The 25,352-nt window shown below is 46.1% G+C and overlaps 1 protein-coding gene and 1 long non-coding RNA gene across 7 annotated transcripts in view; one reads left to right on the top strand and one right to left on the bottom strand.

Annotated features, from left to right (window-relative positions):
• The window catches only part of LOC146823052 (uncharacterized), a 339,929-nt gene that overhangs the window by 51,689 nt on the left and 262,888 nt on the right, over positions 1-25,352 (top strand). For 2 of the 3 annotated variants that reach the window (XR_014962128.1, XR_014962127.1), the window contains exons 2-3: positions 16,335-16,400; positions 19,917-20,027. This is a non-coding gene — a long non-coding RNA (uncharacterized LOC146823052). Of the gene's footprint in view, positions 1-16,295; positions 16,401-19,916; positions 20,028-25,352 lie in introns of all 3 variants that reach the window. The other variant, XR_014962129.1, reaches the window with a different exon arrangement.
• Positions 1-25,352, bottom strand: part of LOC146823053 (N-acetyllactosaminide beta-1,6-N-acetylglucosaminyl-transferase-like) — a 361,189-nt gene that overhangs the window by 247,543 nt on the left and 88,294 nt on the right. For all 4 annotated transcript variants that reach the window (XM_085607260.1, XM_085607257.1, XM_085607258.1 and 1 more), the window contains exon 2: positions 23,156-23,245. In XM_085607260.1, the coding sequence (XP_085463386.1) occupies positions 23,156-23,245 (90 nt within the window). The remainder of the gene's footprint in view (positions 1-23,155; positions 23,246-25,352) is intronic.

Raw genomic sequence — 25,352 nt, 5'->3', positions numbered from 1 at the left:
CCTCATATTTGTTCACTAGGTAGATGGATTTAACTGCAGTACAGCCCAAACCAAGCCCTCACACAATCAGGTTGTGATCACCCTTGCGATTTGCAATTACGAAGAAACCACAGATGATATGATTTAAATTGAATATGATCAGCACAAAATAAATGTTGCTTGCCGCCCCCTCTCCCTGTGAAGACTGGGATGAGAGCCGCTGACGCACCACATTTATTATTAGCAGAAACATAAAAAAATAATTCAATGCATCCCCACACAGATCGTATACACAATGTAATTGTCACTCTCCCCAAATTTCAACCATTCCACATATACGTCCTTTGGTGTATGTGTACATAAATGAGCATTAAAATCCCCCACCCATGCAGCATATAAATTCTTCTCTCTCTTGAGGAAGCATCTTTCTATATATTTTTCCAGCATCAGCACAATGTCCACCCTTTTACTGTATGGCTGATTGTTATAATAGTTGATGATTAACATCTCCTGACCTTGCTCTCTTTCCAGTACCAGACGTTGGTAATGTGGTCAGCCCATGTGCGTCCCCAACATCTTCATCGGTATGCTCAGGGAAACTAAAATTTCCAAACCCCTTTTAGCCTGACCCTGTTCTACAAAGCATCACAGGGGCATGAAAGGTCTTATAACCATTAATTCATTTTTAACACATAGTTTATTGCATTTTACTGAGCATTATATAGTACGGATCAGTTTCTTGTGGCAACTGAGAATGAATCAATTATTACAAACCCTTTGATAGTAAATGATTTACGTATTGACATTCCTACAGTAGTTTAAAGGTCAACTGTGCTTACGTTCCACAGTTCCACATGTGATAGTGTTGTCACTATGAATATATATAAACAGAAAGAGAGAAAGAGAAGTTGCAGCTTCCACTCTTATTCCCCACACCGGAGAGGCACTCGGCCTCTCCGGTGGGGGCCCAATGATGAAGCATGTCACCAACTAGGTTGGTGAGTGAGGGCTCTTTTATTTAACATGAGTGATCCCCGTTGAAAGCCTTTGACTTCCTAGCTTCACTCTTCTGCTGTTTATTTGTTGTCACTATGAATAAACAATAAAGAAAAAGGAACCCCAACTAAATTAACCTCCACCCTGAACCCCAAACCGCCATCTTTTATCCAGGTCTCTGTGAGTTGTACAAGGCCTGATCCAATAGAATAGTTCATTTTGCATAGGGATGTCCACTGGGAGTACTGCTACATCATGTGGTTATGAAGGTAAGAAATGGAGGAGGGTAACCCGTGTGTGTTGTTTCGATCGTGCATTATGCAGTATTAGCGATTGTTGTGTAAGTGTATGTAGCATCTGTCCCAGTATGGACTGCTCATTAGGGAAACAACCTTTACATCGCAGTCATTACACCGCGATGCCGTTACATTGCGCTGTTACAAAGACCGCGTTGTTACAATGCGATGCCATTACAACGCAAGTCATTTCATCGACTTGCAGCAGATGGCCCTCTAACATAAGGAATAGTATAACTTACTATTCCAACACCTTCCCTACTGTTGCGTAGGCTGGAGTTGGTACCTACCGTGGTAGGTCTGAGTGTTTGATTGGTTCTGATGCTCCGTCCATCGCCACCCCCTTTTGTACCGCTTTGTTCGCCATAAGTTGGCAGGGTATGCTCAGACGTGAGTTCCTTGCTCACTTTGCCACCGGATTCAAGCAAGCCTGGCTGAAGACGGCTAAAATGCCAGAAACCAGTCCTAGGAAGCTTGTTTCCGGTCCAGGGAAGGCATGGCTTGGCAGTTCGGGCTGGACTGTTCCCATGAGGCACAGGGTCAGACTGATTTGCATATGGCCTTATCTGAACTGGGGTGGCAGAGTGGGCTAAAGAACGGTGATGGATCAAACCCAGATCTGTTGACTGGGTGTGAGTGTTTGATTGGTTCTGATGCTCCGTCCATCGCCACCCCCTTTTGTACCGCTTTGTTTGCCATAAGTTGGCAGGGTATGCTCAGACGTGAGTTCCTTGCTCACTTTGCCACCGGATTCAAGCAAGCCTGGCTGAAGACGGCTAAAATGCCAGAAACCGGTCCTAGGAAGCTTGTTTCCGGTCCAGGGAAGGCATGGCTTGGCAGTTCGGGCTGGATTGTTCCCATGAGGCACAGGGTCAGACTGATTTGCATATGGCCTTATCTGAACTGGGGTGGCAGAGTGGGCTAAAGAACGGTGATGGATCAAACCCAGATCTGTTGACTGGGTGTGAGTGTTTGATTGGTTCTGATGCTCCGTCCATCGCCACCCCCTTTTGTACCGCGAGGTTATGTTTAAAGACAGATCCCCACTTGAAGCCTCTAGATGTAGGCTATAAGGATTAAATATGGCCGCAAAATGAGTTTCCCAAACCTCCCCTGGGATCAACGAATCTATCTTCCTCGCCTCTTCTGTAAAAAAGGGACAATTTGTAACCCCCCAGAAGCTTTTGAAGTCTTTGAGGGAGCTAGCTCTCTCCAGGGCATCCCAGGCCATTGACCTTAGTTCTTCCTTGCTCTGCTGAGCTATAGTTTTATAAAGCTTCCTGGCATTTTTAATTTCTGCCCAATCACGAGGATTAGCATGGAGAGCCGATTTTAGTATTTTTTGAGCTTTTGAACAAGCAGCATTAAACCATCTTGTCTCAGGGAGATTCCTGGCCTTAATTGATTTGGTCAGGTTTTTAGCTATGTCTGTGCATATCAGTTCAAAATCACGGATGATCTTGGCTGGTGACAAACCATAATGGAGACACCTCTTGATTGAGTCATAGTTAGCTATAACAGTTTTTGCCTCAAATTCAGATGGGTTAGCTTTGTTCCAGTTGGGTCTTACCCCTTTATTAGAATTGAAATGTATAGGGCAATCATCAATTTTTCCAGACTGGGCTATTATATTAAAGTTAGCTATCAAGGGATTATGATCGCTAACATTGTTGGGCTCCACCTTAAAATCCACAAGCGTTATGAAGTTCCGTGAGATGAACATAACATCGATAAAGCTTTCCCTACCCCCTCCAACAAAGGTGGGACACTGCATTAGGCAGTTACTAGCTAAATCATTAATGAGGCCCAAATCGTTTTCCATAATAATAGAGTTTAGGGCCGCACCCTGGGAAGTATGAATTAAGTGCGGGAGGGGCTGCCCCTATGTGTTTAGGAACCCACAAGCATGGTTGGAAATATATGGACAGGAAGAACAATTAAAATCACCTACCCACGGGGCGTGGCTTGGCAAGCCAGCATGGCGGACGTGTGCTGAGCGAGCTCCGTCCAGCGCGCAACAAATCCTTCATTTATCCTGACTCTCCGATGCCTAATTGACTGTCACGACAAACCTGCAGCCCTGCGAAATCCGTGCCATCATCCCGAGCAGTTTTGAGGCACCTGCGGGGGCTCATGGTGGCGAAATGGAGTCTCGACCGTGACAAGGCCTTCTGAGGGCGTGTCCTAACAGCCCGACGCGAGACCGGGGCGTCGCACTCAAGGTTGCCGCACTCCGCAGATGGGGAGAGAGCAGCCGCCTAGGTACAGCATTGCTGCGAAGGTGATGAGAGGCGCGCCCTGAGATCGGCCGACGGACGGAAGCAGCAGGAGAGGAGTCGGCCACTGCTTCGCGGCACAGATCGAGGCGGAGAACGGCTGGCAGGCTGGGTGGCTGGATCAGGCTGCGGAGGTGAGGTGCGGTACCTGGGAGCGGGGGTCTCTACACTGTGCGAGGGCCCCTGGCCCTTAGGGCGCGCGCGCCCTGTTTGACTACTACGGGGACCCCCTTGGCAGCGGGGGAGGCCTAAAGTGTGCGCGGCCCTCGGGCCTGGTGTAGCCCGGACTGCTCTTCCAGACCTCTCCCCCCTCGACCCGCAATGCAGAGGGGGTTCGGTGGCGTTATCGAGCCGTGAGAGAGGTAGAAGGGTAGGCGGTAGAGGGCTGAGGTGATCATCGGCGTGTCCCTGGGCCTGTCTGGGGCCCCTCAGTGGGTGCAGAACTTCTTCTTCCCCACCCCCCGGGCCATAAGTGGCGCTCATATCGGCGGTCAGTCGGACCGCATGGGTGCCATATGTGTCTCTGTTGATATGGGGAGGTTTTTTGGTGGAGGTAAATAATGGGCATAATGTAGAGGGAGGGATGTATGGTAATGGATGGGCATTATTTGTTTGTTCATAGTGAATGACCATAAAGTTGGTTTGAACTCAAACACAGGAGATATGATCCGGACACTACGTTTGTGGTTCATTATGATTGATAAAACTTACGTTGTAAATACAATTTTGGGTTTTTGATTAATTCTTGAGCATTAATATTATTTAAAAATGAGTGGGTCTGATGATCATTTTTTAATCATTTTAGATACCCCTGAGGAAGGTCGAAATCAGACCGAAATGCATTGGGTTAATCAAATGTATTGGAGGAATGGAGCTTGTTTACATGCCTGTGAATAGGCCCGGATGGGCAATTCCTGAGCAACTAAAATGCTGAAAACTTTTGAACTTCATTTCTTTGACGTGACGGATGAAAATGGATTAAAAAAATGGAAATAAAATTGGATGAACTTTGGTAACACTATGGCGTACGAGTGAATATGTTTCTCAAATGTGCATAAGGCTGTGCAACTCTTCTGGGGCACGACTACTGCGTGTCACAATGTTTTGATGAAATGTTAAATTTGCGCCAAGGAACGGAGCGCATAAGAGTGTATGCACGCCAAACTGGATTATAATATAATGAACAAAAAATGTGGGGTAAACTAAGGGTGTGCTTCAGACTATTTTCAAGGGGCCTGAAGGCGGCCATGACGAGAGACAAGGGTGGTAGTGGCTCGCCCAAGCAAGGCCCCATCGACAAATTTACTGGTCCAGGAGCAGTAGCTGGGGCGTCCGGAGGACAGCAGGGGACTATGCCAGATAATGCGGCGCTCATGGCTGCCATCACTCAATCCAGGGACATGTTGGATGCTAAAATCGGGGCAGTTGGCTCAGATGTTATGCTTCTGTGACAGGATTTGCGCAACGCGGTGTCACGCATCACGGAGGCTGAGACCCATATTTCTGGAGTGGAGGATGATGTTACCACACTAAAGAAAAAGGTGGCTGCCATGAAGACTGCTCAGAAGGGGCTTGTGTTGCGAGTGGAAGATGCCGAGGGACGGGCCCGACGTAATAATCTTCGCTTTGTTGGGTTTCCGGAGGGCTGCGAGGGGGGCAACATGTACGCTGTGGCTGGAGAGCTGGCTTCCTCCGGAGGCCTTGTCCCGTTGCTTTGTGGTGGAGCGGGCCCACAGGGCACTCATGCAGAAGCCCCCACCGGGGGCTCGCCCACGGCCAAATATAGCAAAGCTATTGAACTACCTTGATCGAGATGTGATATTGAAACAGGCCCGGATCAAAGAGTCCCTGCTCTACGACAATGTACGCATCCTCATTTTTCCTGATTACACGCGTCTGGTGCAGCAACAGCAGCAATCGTTCATGGCAGCGAAGGCCCGCCTGAGAGACCTCGAGCTTCCATATGCTCTCCTGTTTCCTGCCCACCTACGGGTTGTGTATCGCTCCCACACACACTTTTTCGACACCCCGGAAGAGGTCTTCAAATGGATGGATGAGACAGTACGGGTGAGAGCGCACACACCGCCTGGAAGAGAATCCAACTCCTCATCGAGCGAGGTGGCCTGGAAAGGTCCCCGGTGACAGCAGAAGGGTACCAGATGGTCACGATCCCGGCGCCACTCTCAGTCCTGTGGCGCTTCCTCCCAGAGGGGTTCCACCTTGGGCGGCAGACATTGGCAGACTGATTAATGGGTCAGTGAGGGACTGCAGAGTTCTAGACTACTAGATGCTAATCGGAGAGACTCTGACATGGGCCTGTGTCTCTGCCAGGCTCTTGCTGGCGGGGGCGTGCCCAGGAGACATGGGCTGTAAGTTGGGGATCCATTGGTCGGGGTGGCTCTCGTCCCCCCGTTGGGGGTCGAGGGTCAGTCCCGCCGCGACAGATGCTTCAGTGTTTTTGAGGTATAGGGTGGGGGGTTTGTTGGATGCGGGTTGCTTAGGTTCGCAGATCGCATCTTCACTTATGGTCCGTTACTCTTCACACATGCACCGAAAAGTCCTCATCCTCGTAACAGTTGTAGATACAATCCCAGATGGCCAGCATACCCACTAGGGGGCAGGTGACCCCAGGTACTCTCCACATCATTAGTTGGAATGTGCGTGGTGCCCTGGACAAGATTAAACGTGGGGCCATACTCCAGCAGGCCAAACGGGCCGGGGCTGATATCCTTATGCTACAGGAAACGCATCTCATGGGTATGAAGGCCCTTTGCTTTAAGCGCTATGGGTTTCAACAGACCTTCCACTCCGGCTTTATGAGAGATTCATGGGGGGTGGCGACCCTGATACACCGCAGGGTTCCCTATACTCATATCAAACAGTGGACAGACACACAGGGGCGCTATTTACTTCTCTGGGGCAAGATCGGGGAGGACCCTTTAGTGTTGGGTAGTGTCTATGCTCCCCCCCATTGCAATAGAATCTGGTCGAGCAGCTTATGACCCTTTGGGCAGACATGCCAGATGCACTATATGTGTTTGGCGTGGACTGGAATGGTGTCGTGGATCTGGCCAGGGATCGATGTAGGGCTGGGGGTGGTCCAGAGGGTGGTCGCCCCACGAGATTATACTCCTTAGTGACAGGGCTTGATTGGGTTGATGTATGGCGGCGCCTACACAAAGATAGCCGGAAATTCACCTACCTCTTTGCGGTCCACGATTCGTACTCCAGAATTGACTATCTCTTTGTTCCCCGGGTGGTGGTTGGCAGGGTGGTGTCAGCGGAAATTCTACCACGGGGCCTGTAGGTTCACTCCCTGGTAGCCCTCACGCTCCAAATAGGTGGGAGGAAAAAACCGTTCAAGTGGAACCTCTCAGTATGGCATCTGCAAAACGATGATTATAAGGAACAATTGAGTGAAGACATTGATCACTATCTGACGGCTAATGCGGGGTCCGTTTCTAGAGCCGAGATATTGTGGGAGGCACTGAAACCCACACTGAGGGGGGCAGATATTTCTTGGTGCACGGCAGCGTGTAGGGAGTGTAAGGAAGAGCTGCTGCAAGCAGAGACAGGAATAGAAGCACTCAAACGCAGGAGTCAGGAGGAGGCCAGGTTAGGAGACAATTACTGATGGCTCAACAGAACTATGCCGCCCTTTTGATGGATGAGGCCCGCCAAGCCTGGCTGGCGACTCGAAGCAGGGTATATCAATGGGGAGACAAATCCAGCAAGATGCTACATCGACTCTGTCAGGGGACTTTCCATTCCCAGGCCCTACCGGGCGTCTTGGGTCTGGCGGGAGAGCCGATTACGGACCCCTTGGCCATTGAGGAAAGCTTTGCCACATACTATGCGGATCTGTACGCCCCCAAGGACTGCTTATCTGCCGCCACCATAGATAAATTCATAACCGATCTACCGCCCCAAACCATATCGGATGAGGTAAGGGATCAGTTCGAGCTACCACTGACAGATGAAGAGCTGGGCACGGCCTTGGGGGAACTTAATCCCGGGAAGGCGCCGGGACCCAACGGGTTCCCAAGTGAAATCCTTAGACGTTATTTCGTGCAGCTGGCCCCTCATTATTGAACTGTGCTGGAGGAGGCTTGGGAGCGGGGCTCACTCCCCCCCGGATTGGACACATGCAGAGGTGGTGGTATTTCATAAGCTGGGCAGGCCCCTGGAGCAGCATGCTTCGTATCGTCCCATTTCCCTCTTGAATGTGGAGGCAAAAATTCTGGCCAAAGCCTTGGCCAATCGTCTTTTGCCTCACATCTCCACCCTGATCCACCCGGACCAGGCTGGGTTCATGCCCCCAAAGAGCGACCAGGCATAACATCAGGCGGGCGCACGTGGTGATGGCGGCTATCCGTCAGTTGGGAGAACCGGCGGCGCTCTTATTGGCCAATATGGACAGGGCGTTTGACTCCCTGAGTTGGGTGTATTTATTCGCATTGCTGCGAAGACTCAACCTTGGACCACGCTTCCTCTCCTATTTAACGCTCTTATGCACTGACCTGACAGCGTTGGTGCGGGTGGCTGGTGCGATCTCATCCACTTTTTCTATCAGGCGGGACACGCGGCAGGGCTGTCCCCTGTTCCCTTATTTATTTGCTCTAGCTATGGAGCCATTGGCTGCATGGGTGCGCATCGACGTGCAGGTACGGGGATTTGAATGGGCTCTGGGACTGTCAAATAGGATTGCATTATATGCGGAGGACGTTCTTTTCTTTCTCACAGCTGTGGACAGGACGGGGCCGCGGCTACTGCGTACCATGCAGATTTTTGGGAAGACCTCTGGATTATATATGAACCCCCGTAAATCCACATTATTGATTCTTGGGGATCGGACGGGGGTGGGCGCTTGGATTTCTCGGTTCAGCTGGCGGTAGGGGGACTGAAATACCTAGGTGTGTTTCTGTCAGATATACCTGCAGTCTCCTGGGAGCGTAACCTGGTTCCAGTGTGGGAACGGATACGTGAAGATCTCAAGTCCTGGTCCCGTATGCCTCTGTCATTATATGGCAGATCGGCTATATTTAAGATGGTGGCGTTTCCCCGGCTCCTCTACCAGCTACAAAATCACCCATATCAGATCCCGCCCTGATGGTTCCAACAGGTGAATGCAGCACTTGGGCAGTTTCTGTGGGAGGGGGGAAAGGTGCGGGTAACTCTGCGAACATGCTTCTTGTCCGCCTATTGCGGGGGGCTAGCGTCCTCTGACATTCACTCGTACTACCAAGCCTCGCATCTGCTGGTCCATAATGAGTGGTGGTACGGCAATAGGGAAGACCAAGCATACACGGTTGAGTGGCAACTTATGGGACACCACTCGCTACATACAATTCTTTATTCAGCGCCTCTGTGGGGTTCACTGCCGTCGGTTACACAGGTGGTGTTCCAGATCTGGAGGCAGGCGCTGCGACGAATGGGGTGGTGGAACACGCTGACTCTGGAATAATGGGCACCTACCTCAGCTGGCGGCTTTGCAGGGCTTCCGGGGGTGGTATAACATAGGCATCTCAGTCCTGGGTGACGTTATGAGGAGCCGGATGCTCAAATCCTTCCAAGACCTTCAGAAAGAATTCCTTATGCCACAGTCCCAGTTCTATCGCTACCTTCAATTTAGACACGCCCTGTCCCCTAGCTTAGAGGGTTTGGAGTCTTTGCCGGAATTTAGCCCACTGGAGGCAAAAGTTTTTATGGGGGACCTAAAAGACCAAAACATTTCCCAGATTTATCAATCCCTGGTTACTCATTGCTCCCCAACACTACAGAAGCTCCGGGGGGACTTGGAAGGTGATGTTGGCCCACTGGAGGAGGAGGACTGGACGACCGAGGTCCTAGCAGCTCCGCGGGGGCAGGCCATAGCAATGCGACTCCGCCTTGTCCAGTTCAAGTATCTACACAGGGTTTATGCTATACGAGTGCGCCTGTGGAGGGCAGGGCTAATAACCTCTCCTATGTGTCTTTGATGCAGCAGAGAGGAGGGTACATTCATTTGCACACTCTGGCATGGTCTTTCCCTAGACCGCACTGGAGGGGGGTGTTTACCTGTCTCTCGGAGGTCCTGGGGTGTGAACTCCCCCGTACACCGCAGCTGGCCCTGCTCCATGTTATGGAGGGAATAGGAGGTAATATTTACAAGCGGTACCTCATGCAATTGGGTTTTACTCCTGCGAAAAGGGACATAGCCAAGGCATGGAAGGCGCCGAGGGCCCCCTCAGTGGCCGCATGGAGGAATGGGCTGGACTTTTGTATGGGGCAGGAACAATTTATCTTTGTCGCTAGGGGGTGCCCGCACAAGCACCACAAGATCAAAAAGCGATGGGCGGACTACCAGGGCCTGCTGTTGGAATCGACATCAGCAACAGAGGTTCATCCTTTGGGATAACTTCTATTTACATATTTGGAATTTGGAGGTGCTGTGTGGGGGGGGGGAGGGGTAGAGCCTCCCTGCTATATTCACAAGCTGTGGTCAGGATTATGTAGACCTTGTGCGATCAGAGGGGGAGGGACGGGGTTGGGAGGGAGTTAGGGCACTCTTTATATTGTTCTCCATGGGTTTCTATATTCAATTGGATAAAGTCAAGGTCATTATTTTTGTATGGTTTGATTGTGCAGTTGTCTCTGGTATGCAGAGCCCTGCAATACATGTGCATCTTGACAAATAATATTTGCTGAAAAAAAGAAAATCACCTACCTACAAGATGCATAGTGGTTGCCATTTCTCAGAGGTTTTGTTAATTTTAGCCTGCTAAGCCTCAATTACCTGGCAATTATTTTGGTTACAAATATTGTAGTACCAGTTCACAATTAAAAGCCTAACCTGTAGCATGTTAGAAATTAGAATTAATTGGTACCACGGAGATGTAACAACAGGGGTGATTTGTATGGCCTCGTATTTATCTGCAATCAACACCACTAGCCCTCCTTTAGCTCTTCCCACTGGGGAAGGTGTTGCATGAACCATGTAAGAAGAGTAACCATTCAGCGCTATGTCTTCCCTGTGCCACATCTCCTGAAGACAAATAACATCAAAACCTTTAATATAGCTTAGCCACACCTCATCAGTCATTTTGTAAAAAATTCCTGCTATGTTCCATGAGATACATTTTAGTGAAGCCTTTATGTGACCTTGGTTAACCAATCCCCCTGACTCATCAATCGTGGTTTGTTCTCCTAAGGTAACAAGCGAGTACGGTACTTGACCGATAGAGGTCTCTATTGAAGCCTTAATATAACCTTGATTTACCACTCCCTCAGGTTTATCATCCGTAACTTGCTCAACTATAATAGGAGGCAGGTATGGCACCTGACTTGGAGTATTAACATTTGGGGGCAGTGGGTAGATTATATCTTTTTCTTGGTTCTCCCTACTAGTATTGCTTCCAGAGGAGGGTGATTCAAGTAAATCCATCAGGCCCCTATTACTATGTTCATCTAAATACATTTTTCTCCCTTGAATATTACAATAGAGACCCAGCCCAAATACAACAGCTGATTGGCAGGGACACCCAATTAGTCAATCAATTTCAGTCAAACCTGAAAGAGCATTAAACCGATTAGGATGGACGAATGAGGGAGGCTGTATAGGAGGATACAGATTTGAATCTATCCATACAGGTGGTTTTCTAACTATTGCTTCACGATATGGAATCACCAGGCAAATCTCTTAAGTGCGTTAGGGAAAAACGGGCGCACCATGCATTATTAGGGTTAAGCACAACACTACCCCGTGTTAAATCATATAACCTAGCCAGCTCACTCGCCTAGCCATTATAATTTTTTCCGACCAATTTAGCTTCGACGAGATTTTCTTATGGCACCGGTGAGACGATTTGATAATAAGGCTTTGGCAAGTTTCTTGCTGGCCAGGATCCAAACCGGGCAACTCCTTTCAAAATCACGATATATGGTGTACATTCCGGTGGTAAATTTAGGATGTCTGGTGCTGCCCCCCCCCCCCGTTTTCTAAATCCTGCCTTGGACCAGTAGTGTTTAAAATCCCGCGTGAAGGTATATCCCTATCTTTCATGGTCAATCTTGGCTGATTTGTGTCCCCCTGGCCCGGGTTTTCTATGTTCCTGCAGGGGTTCCCAGCCAGAATTGAATCCTGTTTTGTAAAGGCCAAATAATTAATACTGGCACTAAGAGGGAGGGGCTCTGTGCTCAGGACATGGCTATTTGCATAAGATGGTACACTCACGGAGGTTGGGCCATTCATCAGAACACTGGGGATTACCTCATGGAGTTTCAAATTTAAGTCCCTTGAACAAGAAGCATTATCAGGGTGGTTGTTAGTAGCCATCTTGGTACCTAAACACAACACCACTTGAGCAAGATGATCCTCAATACAGGTTAATCTAGATAGGATGGGTGTCAGAGCCTCATGTACAATTCTACTAAGTTAATCAACAATGTTATCTACTTCATTTGTTGCACTGCTTTTCCCTCCACCTGACCATGTCCTAGAGGTATTTCAAACTAGGTGAGTTTGCCTGGTTCTCTTGACCCCCGGTGAGTGTCCTTTTATTTTACTCTACGTCCCTCCCCCCCACCAAGTCTGTTAGTTCCCGTTTCCCTCCAGCGGCAGCTGGCGGTACAGGACCTTTCGCCTCTGGACAAGATGTTAAATCAGCTCCTTCGATAAGTGTACGTTCCAGAGTGGTTATTTGAGAAACATTTGGGACTGCAGTAGCCAGGCAGGGTGCTAATGAGTCTTCGCTCCACAATTTCTATTTTCTTAGTTAAGGCCCCTACTGCCTTTTGAAGATATCCGTTCACTGTCTTGGTTGTAGGGGTAACTTTTCGCTTTCCCATGATGCAAAATACTTTAACAGGACAGATAGAAGAAAATGTTTTACCTTCTTGCAGTTTGTAGATCAAGGTCCAGGTACAGTACAAAAGAGATAAACCAAAAATCCAAGAGAATAGGCCCAGCCCAGCCTTGTCCTGCCTCAGACGGGCCCGCCCTTGGCCCGGGCACGCATGCGCACGTCCTGCGCTGCGGGAGCCTGAGCTGCTCGAGCTACTCTTATACACCTCCGGCGCGATGACAGGTCTCGTGGGTGCCTCCTGGCGTGATTCCTTCTGGGGGATGGAGTCCCCTTACTGAGTTCAGGGCAAGGTGCAGGCAATGCCAATAGATGGGCTCCAAATCAAAGGCCAATCACTGGTCCCTACAGAAATCAGGTGTCACAAGTGCAGCTTAACCTTTTGTGCAGCTGTGAGTTCGAAGATTTAGAAAATGTAGGCCCCAGTATGGGTGTAAAATGTGGCAAGTGCGTCCTGGCTCCGTGTGAGTCAGCTGTGGGTCACGGGCAGCCTTGGAGACCGACAGCTGCCAGAGCTCCATCCTTCATTCAGCCGTCGAAACCAGTCCCGTTTTCTCCCTGTCTCCCGGCCGATCACATACTGCACCACGCTCAGCCAGGGGCCAGGTACTCACATATTGTGGTATGACTTCGCCTAGAAAAGGGGAAAGGACAGTAGTAATCGATCTTTTGGCTCCCACGGGCACCAGCCACAAGATCTGGCATCCACCTCAGGTCAGCAGGGGGTGCGGTTCTCTGCGATCCGGTCCAGCCCAGCCTCGGCGAGCGGGCACAGCCCACCTTGCTGTTATCTATTTTACCGGTGATGTATCCCCGGGGGTCAAGACAGGGGCACAGGGAGACGGCCCAAGGAAGTCAGCTGTGTGCAACCCGTATGACTCACGTAGGCAGCAGTCACTCAACCCGGCCTTCTGCTCCGGACCAGCAGCAGGTGTTACGTAGTTCAGCCTGCTCAGGCCTCAACAATCAGGTATAGTTCGCCACACTATCATCACCACCATCAGTGCTAAGGTCCCAGGGATAGAACAGATATACAGGTAAGCGGCACAGCAAGCCCACCTTCCGTGGTGCTATGGATGGAGATTAATAGGCAGATATTTCTCAGGCCCACTGCGGAGCTCTGTAGTACACGTCCTGCTCTGACGCCATCTTGGTTGCGAAGACTGCCTTACCTGCTTTATCTAGAGATTGAATAGAGATACAAAGCTGCTGTCTTAGATACAAACAGGTGCTACAAATCGGGAACTCTTGAATTAGCAAGGAGAATTGATATAATCTGGTTAGGACAAGAGTGAGTAAAGATCCCACAGGATCCTGGCAAACTGTGAATGCCCCATTCTTTAGGGAAGCCACTTTGCCCACTTCTAATTGTCTGTCCCCCCCTCATCAATGGGTTATATAAAAAATATATTTGATCCAAAACAACAGGTATCCAAGAAAGCCAAATGCCTAATGGTGAAACACACCTCCTTCGTATTTGACCTGAAGGACAATAGCTGCTCAGGTAAAGTGCCTGGGCCAGTTTGTATCCCAGTGGATGCCTTTAAAGGTAACACTGACCTGTGGGCCTCTATTCTTACCAGAGTCCTTACGACCATTGCGGAAAGATACTTATAAAAAGGTCCTACTTCATTGAAGTCTTTATTTTCAAGAAGGGAAACCGGGCTGATCCCAAATTGTTCCGACCTAATTCCCTTCTTAAATTCACCTGTCAAGTTGCTAGTTAAAATCTTATTAGAGAGTCTGGAATCAATAGCAGAAGAAAATGGTATATTATCAGACATACAATATGATTTTAAGAAATGACTTGGGACAGTAGAATAAAGTTTAAATCTGAAGTTCCAAATTGGGAAATTCACTAGGCCCAAGAAAGGCTGTTTGCACCTTGCCTTCATGGACCTTAGCCATACATTTGAAGGTGTTAACCATACTAAAATGTGGAAGATCATGAGACCATTGGGGGTGGATATAATGATCATCACACTTTGGAGTCAAAAGTATTTAAATGCTACTGCTAGGGTCTGTTTCGGCAAAGATGGAAAGTGTACTAGCCCATTCTGGATTAAAAGGGGAGTCACTTGACACTTTATATTCATGATTTAGATACATTTTTAAATTCAAATTTAAAGATTTGCCTTTGGTATGTAGCTGTCCAATTCCAGTTCTATTAAATGCAGACAATGACATTTTAATGGCAAGGGCAGCTAATGCCCTTCGCATTCTTCTAGGTGGATTTATTCAGTTCATGGAACATTTAGAACCTAAAGTAAATTTCAGTAAAATGTATACCATGATCCACTGAAAGGTGTGGCAAAATACCCTTACACACAGTTGGGGGGGTTCAAATTAACAGAGTCAGCAGCTGTTAATATCTAGTCATTCAATTAGACTCTACTGGAAACTGGGTGTATATGAGAACTGCAAAGAGACAGCAGTTGCCTTACACAATTAAGGCCTTATTCCGACTTCCTGCTAGATTGAACCCTAAACCTTTGAAAACGATGTGTTTGATTTATAATAAAAACTGCCTTTTGGTCTACAACTATGGAGCTGGTTTGTGGGGTGATACTCAGACTGTCAGGCATTTCAGAAAGTGGAGAATGCTTTATTAAGAAGATTACTAGTGGTCTCTAAGAGTAGTTCGTCCTATACATGTCATCAAGAATTAGCTATAATCTTCCTGGAAGATATTATTAAATGACTGAAAAGGAGAAATCCCTTAACCAAGCAATTATATGGGAATGTTTATCCCTTGATAATTGTTTTAATATACCTTGGCTTAATTATATCAGGGAAATGTACAGATTTTTTGGGTATTAGTTGGTGACAGTTTAACTCTAGAAGATCTAGAGTTTGTTTGTATTTATTCTAAATTGGAAATCAAATTTCCATTAGAGGGAGGGCGTTGAGTGCAATAAGTCAACAGTATGATTTTGTTTTTAATACCTCGTGAAGGTATTCAACAAGTTTTTTAAGATGATAAATAACTCACATCACAGATTTTTACTGGCCAGGTTCTGCTTACATTTAGTATATATTAAATGGTGACCTTTCCAAGGATGGATCAATGGTTGAGGGGCCTGCCCCCTTGTCTAAGTGATGGGTGCTATGAACAAGGCACCTTGCACTTTGTGCTTTTTGTAAATATTACACATCCCCAAAGAAGCGCTATTTGAAAAGGCTGAAATTGGAACTTAGCACAATGCAGACCGGCATTAATTCATTTGCTATAAATTGACTCTCTGCCCACCCGTTTAGCGGTTATTAGTTTTATCTAGCAGACAGTTTGGTTAAGGAAATCGCTTTTAGCCACTAAATGAACTTAACTTTTCTGTGTATGTGAAGATATCTGCATATTTTAAATTGGTGATTGTAAATTATTTATATTTATTGTATCGTTTATTGTGTATATCTTATCTCTGCTTGATTTAGGAACCAAATAAAGATTAATTGACTGACAGATTCTGTCCACCCTGTGGTGACTGTCTTTTACCTAACTGATATCCAGAAATTGCAAGTGGCTTTTTGAAATTGGTCAATTTAGTTTAGTGTTCTCTACACGTGTAGTGTGTACCTTTTGATATAACTGGGCTCGCGCTGTGGCTAGTTCTGCCTGCTTTGTTTTGGGCGGAGTATTGTTGTGATGTTTCAATATAGCGCTCCCTTCTCTCTGATGCTAGTCTCAACATACCTTTGACGCAATTCGCAATTCGCAATTACGTTGAAAAATGTCCATGTGAACGCTTCGAGAAAGTTTGCTGTTTTCACATTATGTGTTCCCATGGATCCGTTATTGGTATGGTTGTTGTTTTTTTAAATATTAGTGCCTCCTTCAAACTGCCTGAATTGATCAGCTGTCTTTGTATAGTATAAACATTGTCAATTAATCGTGATTCTTGTACTTTCAGCTCTCGTCTGAGTTATTATCATATTGTCTGTTATTCCAGCATTCGGATGTACCTACACACTGAAGAGTCCTTCTTGGAGAGTTGATTCCACTGCTTTCTGTGGATGTAAGACTTTTCCCTCATTTGTGCACCCAGTTGTTTTTGGATTGGATGATGTGGGTTGTCGTCCTAAGTCACGGAACCTGTTTCATTCTGGCAGACTTTGGACACAGAACTCTGGCCTAAAAGTATGCGTAAGAGTTGGATACTAACATGTACGGTTGCACTTTGTTGCTGGACTATTTAACAGTACCCGTTCAATCTTGCAGGTTTCTAGACCCCTTCCAGGAGGCGAGTTGTCCCTCCCCCTCCCTTGCTTCCAACAACTGCGTCCCTCATGCACCTCAAATTAAACCACTGACAATGTGCTTTAGTGCCAAAAAAGGTCGCAGTTTATTCAACATAACATGTGTTATACATGTGCACAATCATGGTTATCCTAATGCTCTCTTAAAATTCATGCGAATATTCTTCCTTGTCTTTGCAATTATTTTCCTTGCTGCGTGGACACAGCCTCCTCAAGTTACGGGGACGGGAGGGGCCACCTTCCTGGGCCTCTGTTCACGGGTCAAGGCTTCAAGTTGCTACCGATTTGGGACCTGCCCGGGCTGCAGGTGCCGTCCCGCTTGCCCTGTTTTTTCTTGGAGGATGAGTCCTTCCATTTTTGCTCCCCAGATACCCCAGCCGTGAGGCATCCCAAGGGTCCTGCGGGAGCATCCCATCTACTCTTTCCATGGCGGTAGGCCACCCTTGGCTCCCTCAGTACCCCTGCCGTGAGGCAACCCAAGGACCTGTGAGCCTTTCTAGTGTTCCTTCTGCCTCTCCTCTACCCTTGCGGCTGCGACACCCGTTCCTTCTGGTGTGGTTGGGTGGAATTCCTTCTTCTAACACTGCGAGGAGGGGGGTATGTGCCTATCTGGGCCTGTTAACCCCTTATTTATCCCCCCTTGCCTCGCCAGCAGGCCCTGGATTGGGGGGTTCACGCTTGCCCTGGGCGACCAATCCCGGTCACCCCCTTTCGAGTAGGCTATTTTAAAGTTGCAAGGGAGGGGCTTCCCGCCTCCGGATGGCATTTGGCCCGGATCCCTAATGGGTCCAGCTTTGCCTCCCCGGCTCGGGTTTTGAGTGCAAGTGGTTGGGATTGGACCAGTGCACCTTCCTACTTGGTCTTTGTAAGTAAGCAATGCGTGGCTGCACACTTTATGGCATGTATAGGTTGTAGTTTTATGGTCAGTGCACCTGCAATTGTTAACTCTAATCTTGCTGGTGGTTATCTCATATGCCCCAACCAGGGTTTCATCTTTTGATGCCTGTACAGCACGATGTTAATCCTATTGTTGATGCTCTGCTCCTTCAAGTTGTACCTTGTACTAACTGTTTTTATCCTACACCTATTTGGGTGGAGCTTCGCTTTGACCTGAACACATACCTATTTTTTAGTTTTCTCTAAGTACACCTAATTTCTTTTCCTTTCCTGAGGTACTGTTCCACTGGATGGTATCTTGTGTTACAGTGGTTACCTGGTTTTAACTTTCATTACTTTAATTGTTTAATTTGCAGTAACAGGATACTTAATCCACGAGAATGCCCTTTTGTACTGAGGATAGTTTCATGCACATACAGCTTTAAGTAACCAAAACATGGACTACTTTTCTTGCTACCTCAATTAGCATTTGAACATTTTGTCATTATTTTACCTAGCTGGAGAAGAAGCATATTGTTTACATAGCAGATTTGTGTTTTCAACACTTTGTGCTATATACTCCTATATTCTGTTTTTTATGTCCATTAGAGTGCATTGTTTGGTCTTCTTGTTTCTCGTGTTTATATATATATATATATACAATCTTTTCTGGCTACTACATGAAAAAGTCATATTTATTGTTTGCCTGTCTTGAGCTTCCAGGCTTTATTTCTTTTTTCTTTGTTAACTATTCATTTATCCTAACAAACTTTTCTTTTGAAGTATTTATGTGAAAAAACATCCCACTGTGCATCCATATTTGCTGTGCTGCCAATCTCGCTCCATCACTCCGCCTCACTCCTCCATCACTCCATCACTCCTCCTGTGTCACAACTAATCCATTCTGTTCAGGCTGGTTGGTAGGCAATACCCGTTTATTAAGTCTTCCAGACCCACCCTCATCTCTCCAGCACCCACAATTCTCTATTACTCACACCCGACCTGGCATGCTTCCAGTGTAATCTGATAATCTCTGCAACTGACAGTGATGTACAGCATCTGCCATCGTCTTCTTCCCACAGCCTAAACTATATCTGCTAGGAAACCACAAATCTGTCATAAACTCATCAGTACCAGCTTCCCTAACTCCCTGAGCACCTGGGGGAAGTTGGTCGCCAATTCTAATATTTACCTCTAGCACTCTAGTCCCAAACCTGCCCATCCATGCCCAGCCTCACATAACCAAAGCCAAAACTACCAGGAGAGTCCCAAAAAGGATTCACAATGGATGACAATCCAGCTGCACAGTCTATTCCTTGCCCACCATATACCAGCCTATCTGCCCGTGGTGTATTGTCATAAAAGTCTCATTGTTCATGTAATATGAGCTCTATGGTAGCTACCCTGTCACTCCATTACAGATGTCCAGGAACTTGACCATGTCTGCTTGTCCTGTGTCATTCCAACAAGTGTTACCACCTGTGTTGAGGGTGTACCTCTTCCACTCCTGGCAAAATGCCTTACAGTTGTACAGCAACCAGCTTGTCTACAAAGTCCAGGTCACCTAAGAGACGTAACTCGCCTAGCTCACACCACTACATGCCAACGACTTTCAGCAGTGAGGCTCAAATGATCCTAGTAACTCCAGCATCAAATCATATATACTCTTAACCACTCCATTTCCAACATCCAAGAGGTAATAGGCTTTACAGTCCAGTTGGTTTGCTCTATTGCTAATTGCACTCCAAAGTCTAAGGCCATCCCTCAATCATATCTAGCCTGCACAGTTGCCAAATCTACCTTCCCCAAACAACCAAACACAATTCGTCAAGGTAGTGCAGCAAGTGGTCAGACCATGCTATCTCTTAAACTACCCAGTCCAGTGATCAGCTGATAGTCTCTAACTCTGTATCTGCCAAAAAACTAACCCCTCAGAATCACCCTCTCAACCCTCTCAACCCCAACAACAAGTCCTCAAAATCAACTCTACAACAGAGGAAAGTCTACCAAGTGCCCCATATAACCCACATCATCTCGACCACATAAACTAGTTGTCCTCTATGAATTAATTATATTGCTGAAAACCTATTCACAACGCAAAAAAGAAAAAATAACAGGTCTCTGATTGGAGCAACTACTTTCAAAATGTAGTCCCTTTAAAGGCCTGATCTGTTGAGTTTATGAGACGGAGGTCGCAATCTTTGGCTTACGGGGAAAAAGGGGGCTAAATGTATAAATAAGACCTGGGAATCCATGTTAGATTTTGTTTTTCTGTCTATAGTTGTTTAACCCTTACCATGAATATGGGGCGTGAAATATGAAATATGAAATGCTTATAATGATATTGCCTGATTGTTTGGTTATAACCCCTTTTACTGTCTCTCCCATCACCTTTTTAGGTTGAAGCCTACTACCCAACACAGCTGTCTGGTTTGCTCATGGCATCTTGGGTACATTTGGAAAGCTTCCTTGGGAATGCATTCTGTCCATTGCTTACCAATGGCTTTGTGGTTTGTAACTCACATTTGCTTGCTTTCTATTTGCTGGCTTTATTTGTTGCAGGCTGTCCAGCTTGAGTTGCCCCTACCATTCCCCTAACCCTATATACTGTATTCTTTAATCAGTACTGAATTACCGTAAACAGGCCTTTCAAATCTTGTTCTTATCTTGTCACATTTGCTGTAACTTCAAAGGCAGAGGTCTCCTTCATCCAGGGAGCTTGGTGTTTACTTTTCTTTCTCTGACATCAAAGTGAGAGGATTTATGTGACAATCATGCTTGCTGCTCGGGTGTGCTGTACCATGTTTTTTTTCGTTTAACAAAACAAAATTAAAATGTCTGGAAACTAAACAAATAATTTAATACAATCAAAACAGATTAGTACACTAGTTGATGACATTTCCACACATCGTTTCTGTGCTGTATATTTTTATTGGTATAACCGTACGTCCAGGCAAATGTATTGGTCATTTGAATTGAAGATGTGTTGTCTGTAAAGGCAGTGCACTACTCCACCATGCATACTCTACTTCAACCCACTCCACTCTATTCTGCACCACTCCCTACTATGCCACTCCACTCCACAGCACTTCACACTGCACTCTACTCTGCACCAGTACACTATGCCACTTCACTCAACACCTCTCTGCTCAACACCACTCTACTCTGTGCCAATTCACTCTACCCCACACTACTCTCCTATGCACCACTGCTCTCTTCAGAACTGCACTCTATACCAGTCCACTCTAAGCCACTCAAATGTCCTCTGCACCACTGTATTCTAAGACACTGCATCCTACAACACTTTACTCTATGCCACTGCACTTCATGTCACATCACTATACTCTGAAACAATCTACTTTTCGCTATTCCACTCAACGCCACTGCAAGCTACTATGCACCACTCCACTCCACTGTATCCTACTTCACTCTATGTCGCTATATTCTACGCTGCTCTATTCTACACCATTTCACTCTACACCACTGCACTCTACCCAGCACCATATCTCTTCTCTACACCTCGACACTCTACCTTGCACCACTCTACTCTATGACACTCAACTCTGACACTCTGCTTCATTAACCTCTACTCCACACTATGACACTCTACTCCACTCCATGCCACTCCACTGTACAACACTCTACTCCACTCTTCGCCAAGCCACTTTCCTACACTACTCCACTTTACAATGATCTATGGAACTCCCTCTATGACACTCCATGTCACTTTACTCGACTCTCTCCTGCAACACACTATTCCACTCTACTCCGCTCCACTGCTCCAATCTACGCCACTCCACTCCATGCCACACCACTCTAAGACTCTACTCCCCTCTATGCCATTCAACTCTTCTACATTACTCCACTCTATGACAATCTACTCTACGTATAAAACATTCAACTCCACTCTATGCACACCCTTTACGTCTCCACTCTGCTCTACACCACTCCATGACACTGCACTCTACAACACTCTACTCCCTTACACTCTACGACATTCTACTTCCTCCATGACACTCAACAGCACTCTATACCACTCCATGTCACCCCTTGACACTTCACTCCACGCCATTTATCTCTACACCACTCTACGACTCTCTACGCCACTCCATAACACTCCACTGTACTCCACTTTACGATACTCCATTCTACTCTCCCTTACCCCTCTAACTTTTAGCCATGCTGAACAGCAGCCACGCTGGTGTACAACATGGCTAAAACATATTGGCAAAGCAAATAGCTCCTGCATCAGTGAGACCTATTGACTTTGCCAATGCTTGTTTACTTTCCATTCTATTATCAATGTATGCTTTAAGCATTTTTGATCACAATCAATTTTTTAAAAAAAGGCCTGATGCAGATTCTGCATACGTGGTGATCTGACAATTTAAGGAGAAACCTTTTCTGTAAGTTTATGAATCTTTTTGTCTGACTGACAAGGTTGTTCGTAAACCTTGGTTCCCATTGCCTCTTTCCAGGGGCGGGTCCTCCGTTGGAGCGGAGGAGCGTTGCCCCAGTCAAATGACCCCCAAATCCCCAGAGATGAAAATAAAATGGTAATTAATTACCATTTTATTTTTCACCCCTCCTCCCGAACAGAGCTTGAGGACGAGGGCGGGTGCGCTGCTGAGTGACATCAGCAGGAAGGAGGGTGGGCTGTTATACACTATTTAAAGAGCGCATGTCTTTTTGGGCAGCTGTCTTGCTACGGCCAGCCAGACATGTGTATCTTAAACATCTCTTACCCAGCTGTCTTAAGACAGCTGGGTTAGAGCAAGTGAAGGCCCCCGGAGCACTGTGGAGAGCTGTGTAAGGCCGCTCCCTCCAATCATGGCGCTGCCTCATGCTGCCAGGATTAGTCAAGGGAGTTTCCTGGTGGTCTGGCTCCATTCGAAGAAAAAAGACGTCTGGTGCAGAGGACACCGTGTTAGTCTTAAGGTAAGTGTATTTTTTTAATATATTATTTTCACACGCGTGCCTGCTCCCTCTCCCCGTAGATGCCAGGCGCCACTGCCTCTTTCGTGAAAAAAACTTTTAGTAGGGCTACAGAGAGCCATTTGTAGTTCTCAGAGTGAAAAGTTCACTCCGTGGATATTTCGTTTAACCGTGTTAAACAAGTTTTCACCTTAATGTCTGACAGTCACCTTTTGTTTTAATTAACAAATAAATATTGTGCGTGAGAAACACCCCAAAAAATATGCTAGGATAAGTATTTTACACAGTATGCAAAGTGCTCACATTTCTCCTTCTATAAAGTATATTATGAGACAAACAGCAGACAATGTATTTACTTCCTTGCACAAACACATAAAAGTCTGCAATTTAGGAAACTGTTACGTGAGAAATCACTGACCGATCACTGCAGATTAAGCATGACTCCTACAAAACGATTAAGAGCTTTTAAATTAAACACATAATCATCAGCCTCGTCAGACTTCACAGCAATAACTATCTCTCTCACTCATTCATTCATCCATGTAATCACTCCTCCCTCCTTTAGTTTATTCTCACACTTATCTACTCACCCAGCCATACAACAGCACACAAACTCTCAAATTAATGAAGAAACACTTTGACTGTGCCAATGCTTTTTGTTCTGTGAAACAAGTCATATCATAAATAATAAATTTTATGTTACCATAACACCCGTCATGATTTTTCTGGCCGCTCCATTTAATGGCTCTGAGATCACCTTCCCATCCAGCGTTTGGCATCGATCCTGGGAAATCTGTGGTTTGGGTCAAACAAAAAAAAAACATTAAGTTCTGTCAAGTCAAGTCAATTTAATCTTTATTCGGGTATAGAAATATCCATAAAAGAGCATGACATAAAAAACCAATAACACATTACCTTTATTAAAAACAATAACATTTTCGCGGCTGCTATAAATAAGCAAATGGCATCACTGAACCATCTTAGGCTTGAAAGTTAGGTAGGACCACTTAAGAAAGAAGGGGCTCAACAACATAAAAAAAAAAAAAAAAAAGAAGAAGAAAAAGAAGAATTTTTCTTTTTTTTTTTTAACAAGTTAAAACGGGGTAATATATGCTGACCCAGGCCAGTCTAAACAGCGTGAGACTCCCTAATATCAGTGGACCCGCCATTCAGCAGTATTAAGCGGGTGCCAAAAAACTGCTACCAGAACTAACTAAAAATTAAAAAAAAAAATCATCATACACTTAGCTGATAAGAGCTATAAACCTAGACTATATAGTCGCATCATACACTTATGTGCCCCATAAGACAGGGGTGACTAGTCCTCCCTTCTACTATTCCTTAGTTTTACACCCGATCTTAGGAAATTTACAGTGCTGAACAGCGTAAATGGGTCAGAGGAGAGTTTCAAAAATAAGAGTGCCACCTTTGCCTGGTTAATTTTGGAACGTCTTAAAATAGTAAAAACAATGGCCTAGGGTGCGCATAAAAGGGACAAACTAAAACAAAATGGAGTGTCTTGCGGAGATCTCTGATCGCAGCCGCTGGGTCCCTTTGTATCAATGTCTGCTGTGAACCCAGCCGGAACTGATAAAATATGATGTAGAAGATTCAATCTAAATCTAGTCATTAAAAATCTATCATGTCTGTTATATGTATTAGAAAGATAAAATTCCATTCCCGGCGATGATTTTGTTAGCAGGTGAGCTCTTACTGAGACTTTCAACAGTTCTCTGTCCTCCCTTTCACAAGCTAAGCGCCGTAAAAATTCAGACTTTATAACGCCCTTGTCTTTGGAGGTGAGTGTGGAGGGCTCATCAAAATAATTGGCATAACCCAACCGACTCAGGGTGTCCCTTACATGTTTGAGCCAAGGTATCCGATGACCATTAAGTTCTGTCATAAAGTGAGCCGGGCTAATTTCTCTTTCAATCCTAGTAAATCTGTGTAGGCTGTCTAGGTAATGTAGTATTACTTAGTACAATTCATGTTGCTTCTCCAAACAAAAGGTAACACATTGTCTTCAGTGGCGGCTGGTGACATTTGAAATTGGTGAGGGGTAACATTCTTGTCGTACTGCGCAGCGGCGAGCGAGCGTAGTGACCGAGCTCAAACACCCTACGAGGGGGTTTGGGGGTGCTATCCCCCATGAAAATTTTGAAAAAAGAGTGGACAAACGGTGCATTTTCAAGCAAATTTGAGGCAGCAGGAAGTTTAATAAAGCAATCAGTGCTGGGCCTAATAAACATAGACCGGTCACTGCGCATCCCCTCCCCTCACTTCACACAGCTTTGCTCTTGTACCTTCGCCGAGGTCCACAGAGACCCAAGCTCACTCACAGGTGTACACACACCTCTCTACTGGGGAAAAGTTAGTCGAATGTTCAAGCTTGTACCTCTGAATTCAGGCACTAAAATCCAAGCTTAAATATATACATTAAATTCTTCATACCACTTTCCAAGTGTCATATTTTAAGAAATTAGAAGTCATGGCAATGACCGTAACGTTTCTTGCAATAAACTGGAAGAATTGTAGGTTTTGCATGTCTAATTCCACTTGTAATCGACAATCTTGTTCACTTTCATCACTTTTTCAGCATGTCACAGAAAAGGGGGCGCAATGATATTGTGCTCAAGACATCCATTTCCGCATGGCAAAAAACAAGACTAAAAAATGCCATCAGCTGATTCTCCTGCGTCCCCATTAAACATTTAAGTAAAATAGCCTGCAAAAGCAGATTCCTGCATGCCAAGAGTTAAATCTGTCCTTGCACCGATTTAAATCTCAAGTTCTGTGATTTAGAAAGATGCTGGCAATGAGGATTCAGTTCTAATAGCCACATTCCAGGCTCCAAAGGTGCCAAATTTTATGAACTATAATGTACCTGGTCCAGTGGCTGA

The sequence above is a fragment of the Triturus cristatus genome, chromosome 5_2, assembly GCF_964204655.1.
Source record: "Triturus cristatus chromosome 5_2, aTriCri1.1, whole genome shotgun sequence".
Classification (NCBI taxonomy): domain Eukaryota; kingdom Metazoa; phylum Chordata; class Amphibia; order Caudata; family Salamandridae; genus Triturus; species Triturus cristatus.
Note: the sequence above shows the minus strand (reverse complement) of the source record. Positions and strands in the feature narration are given on the sequence as shown.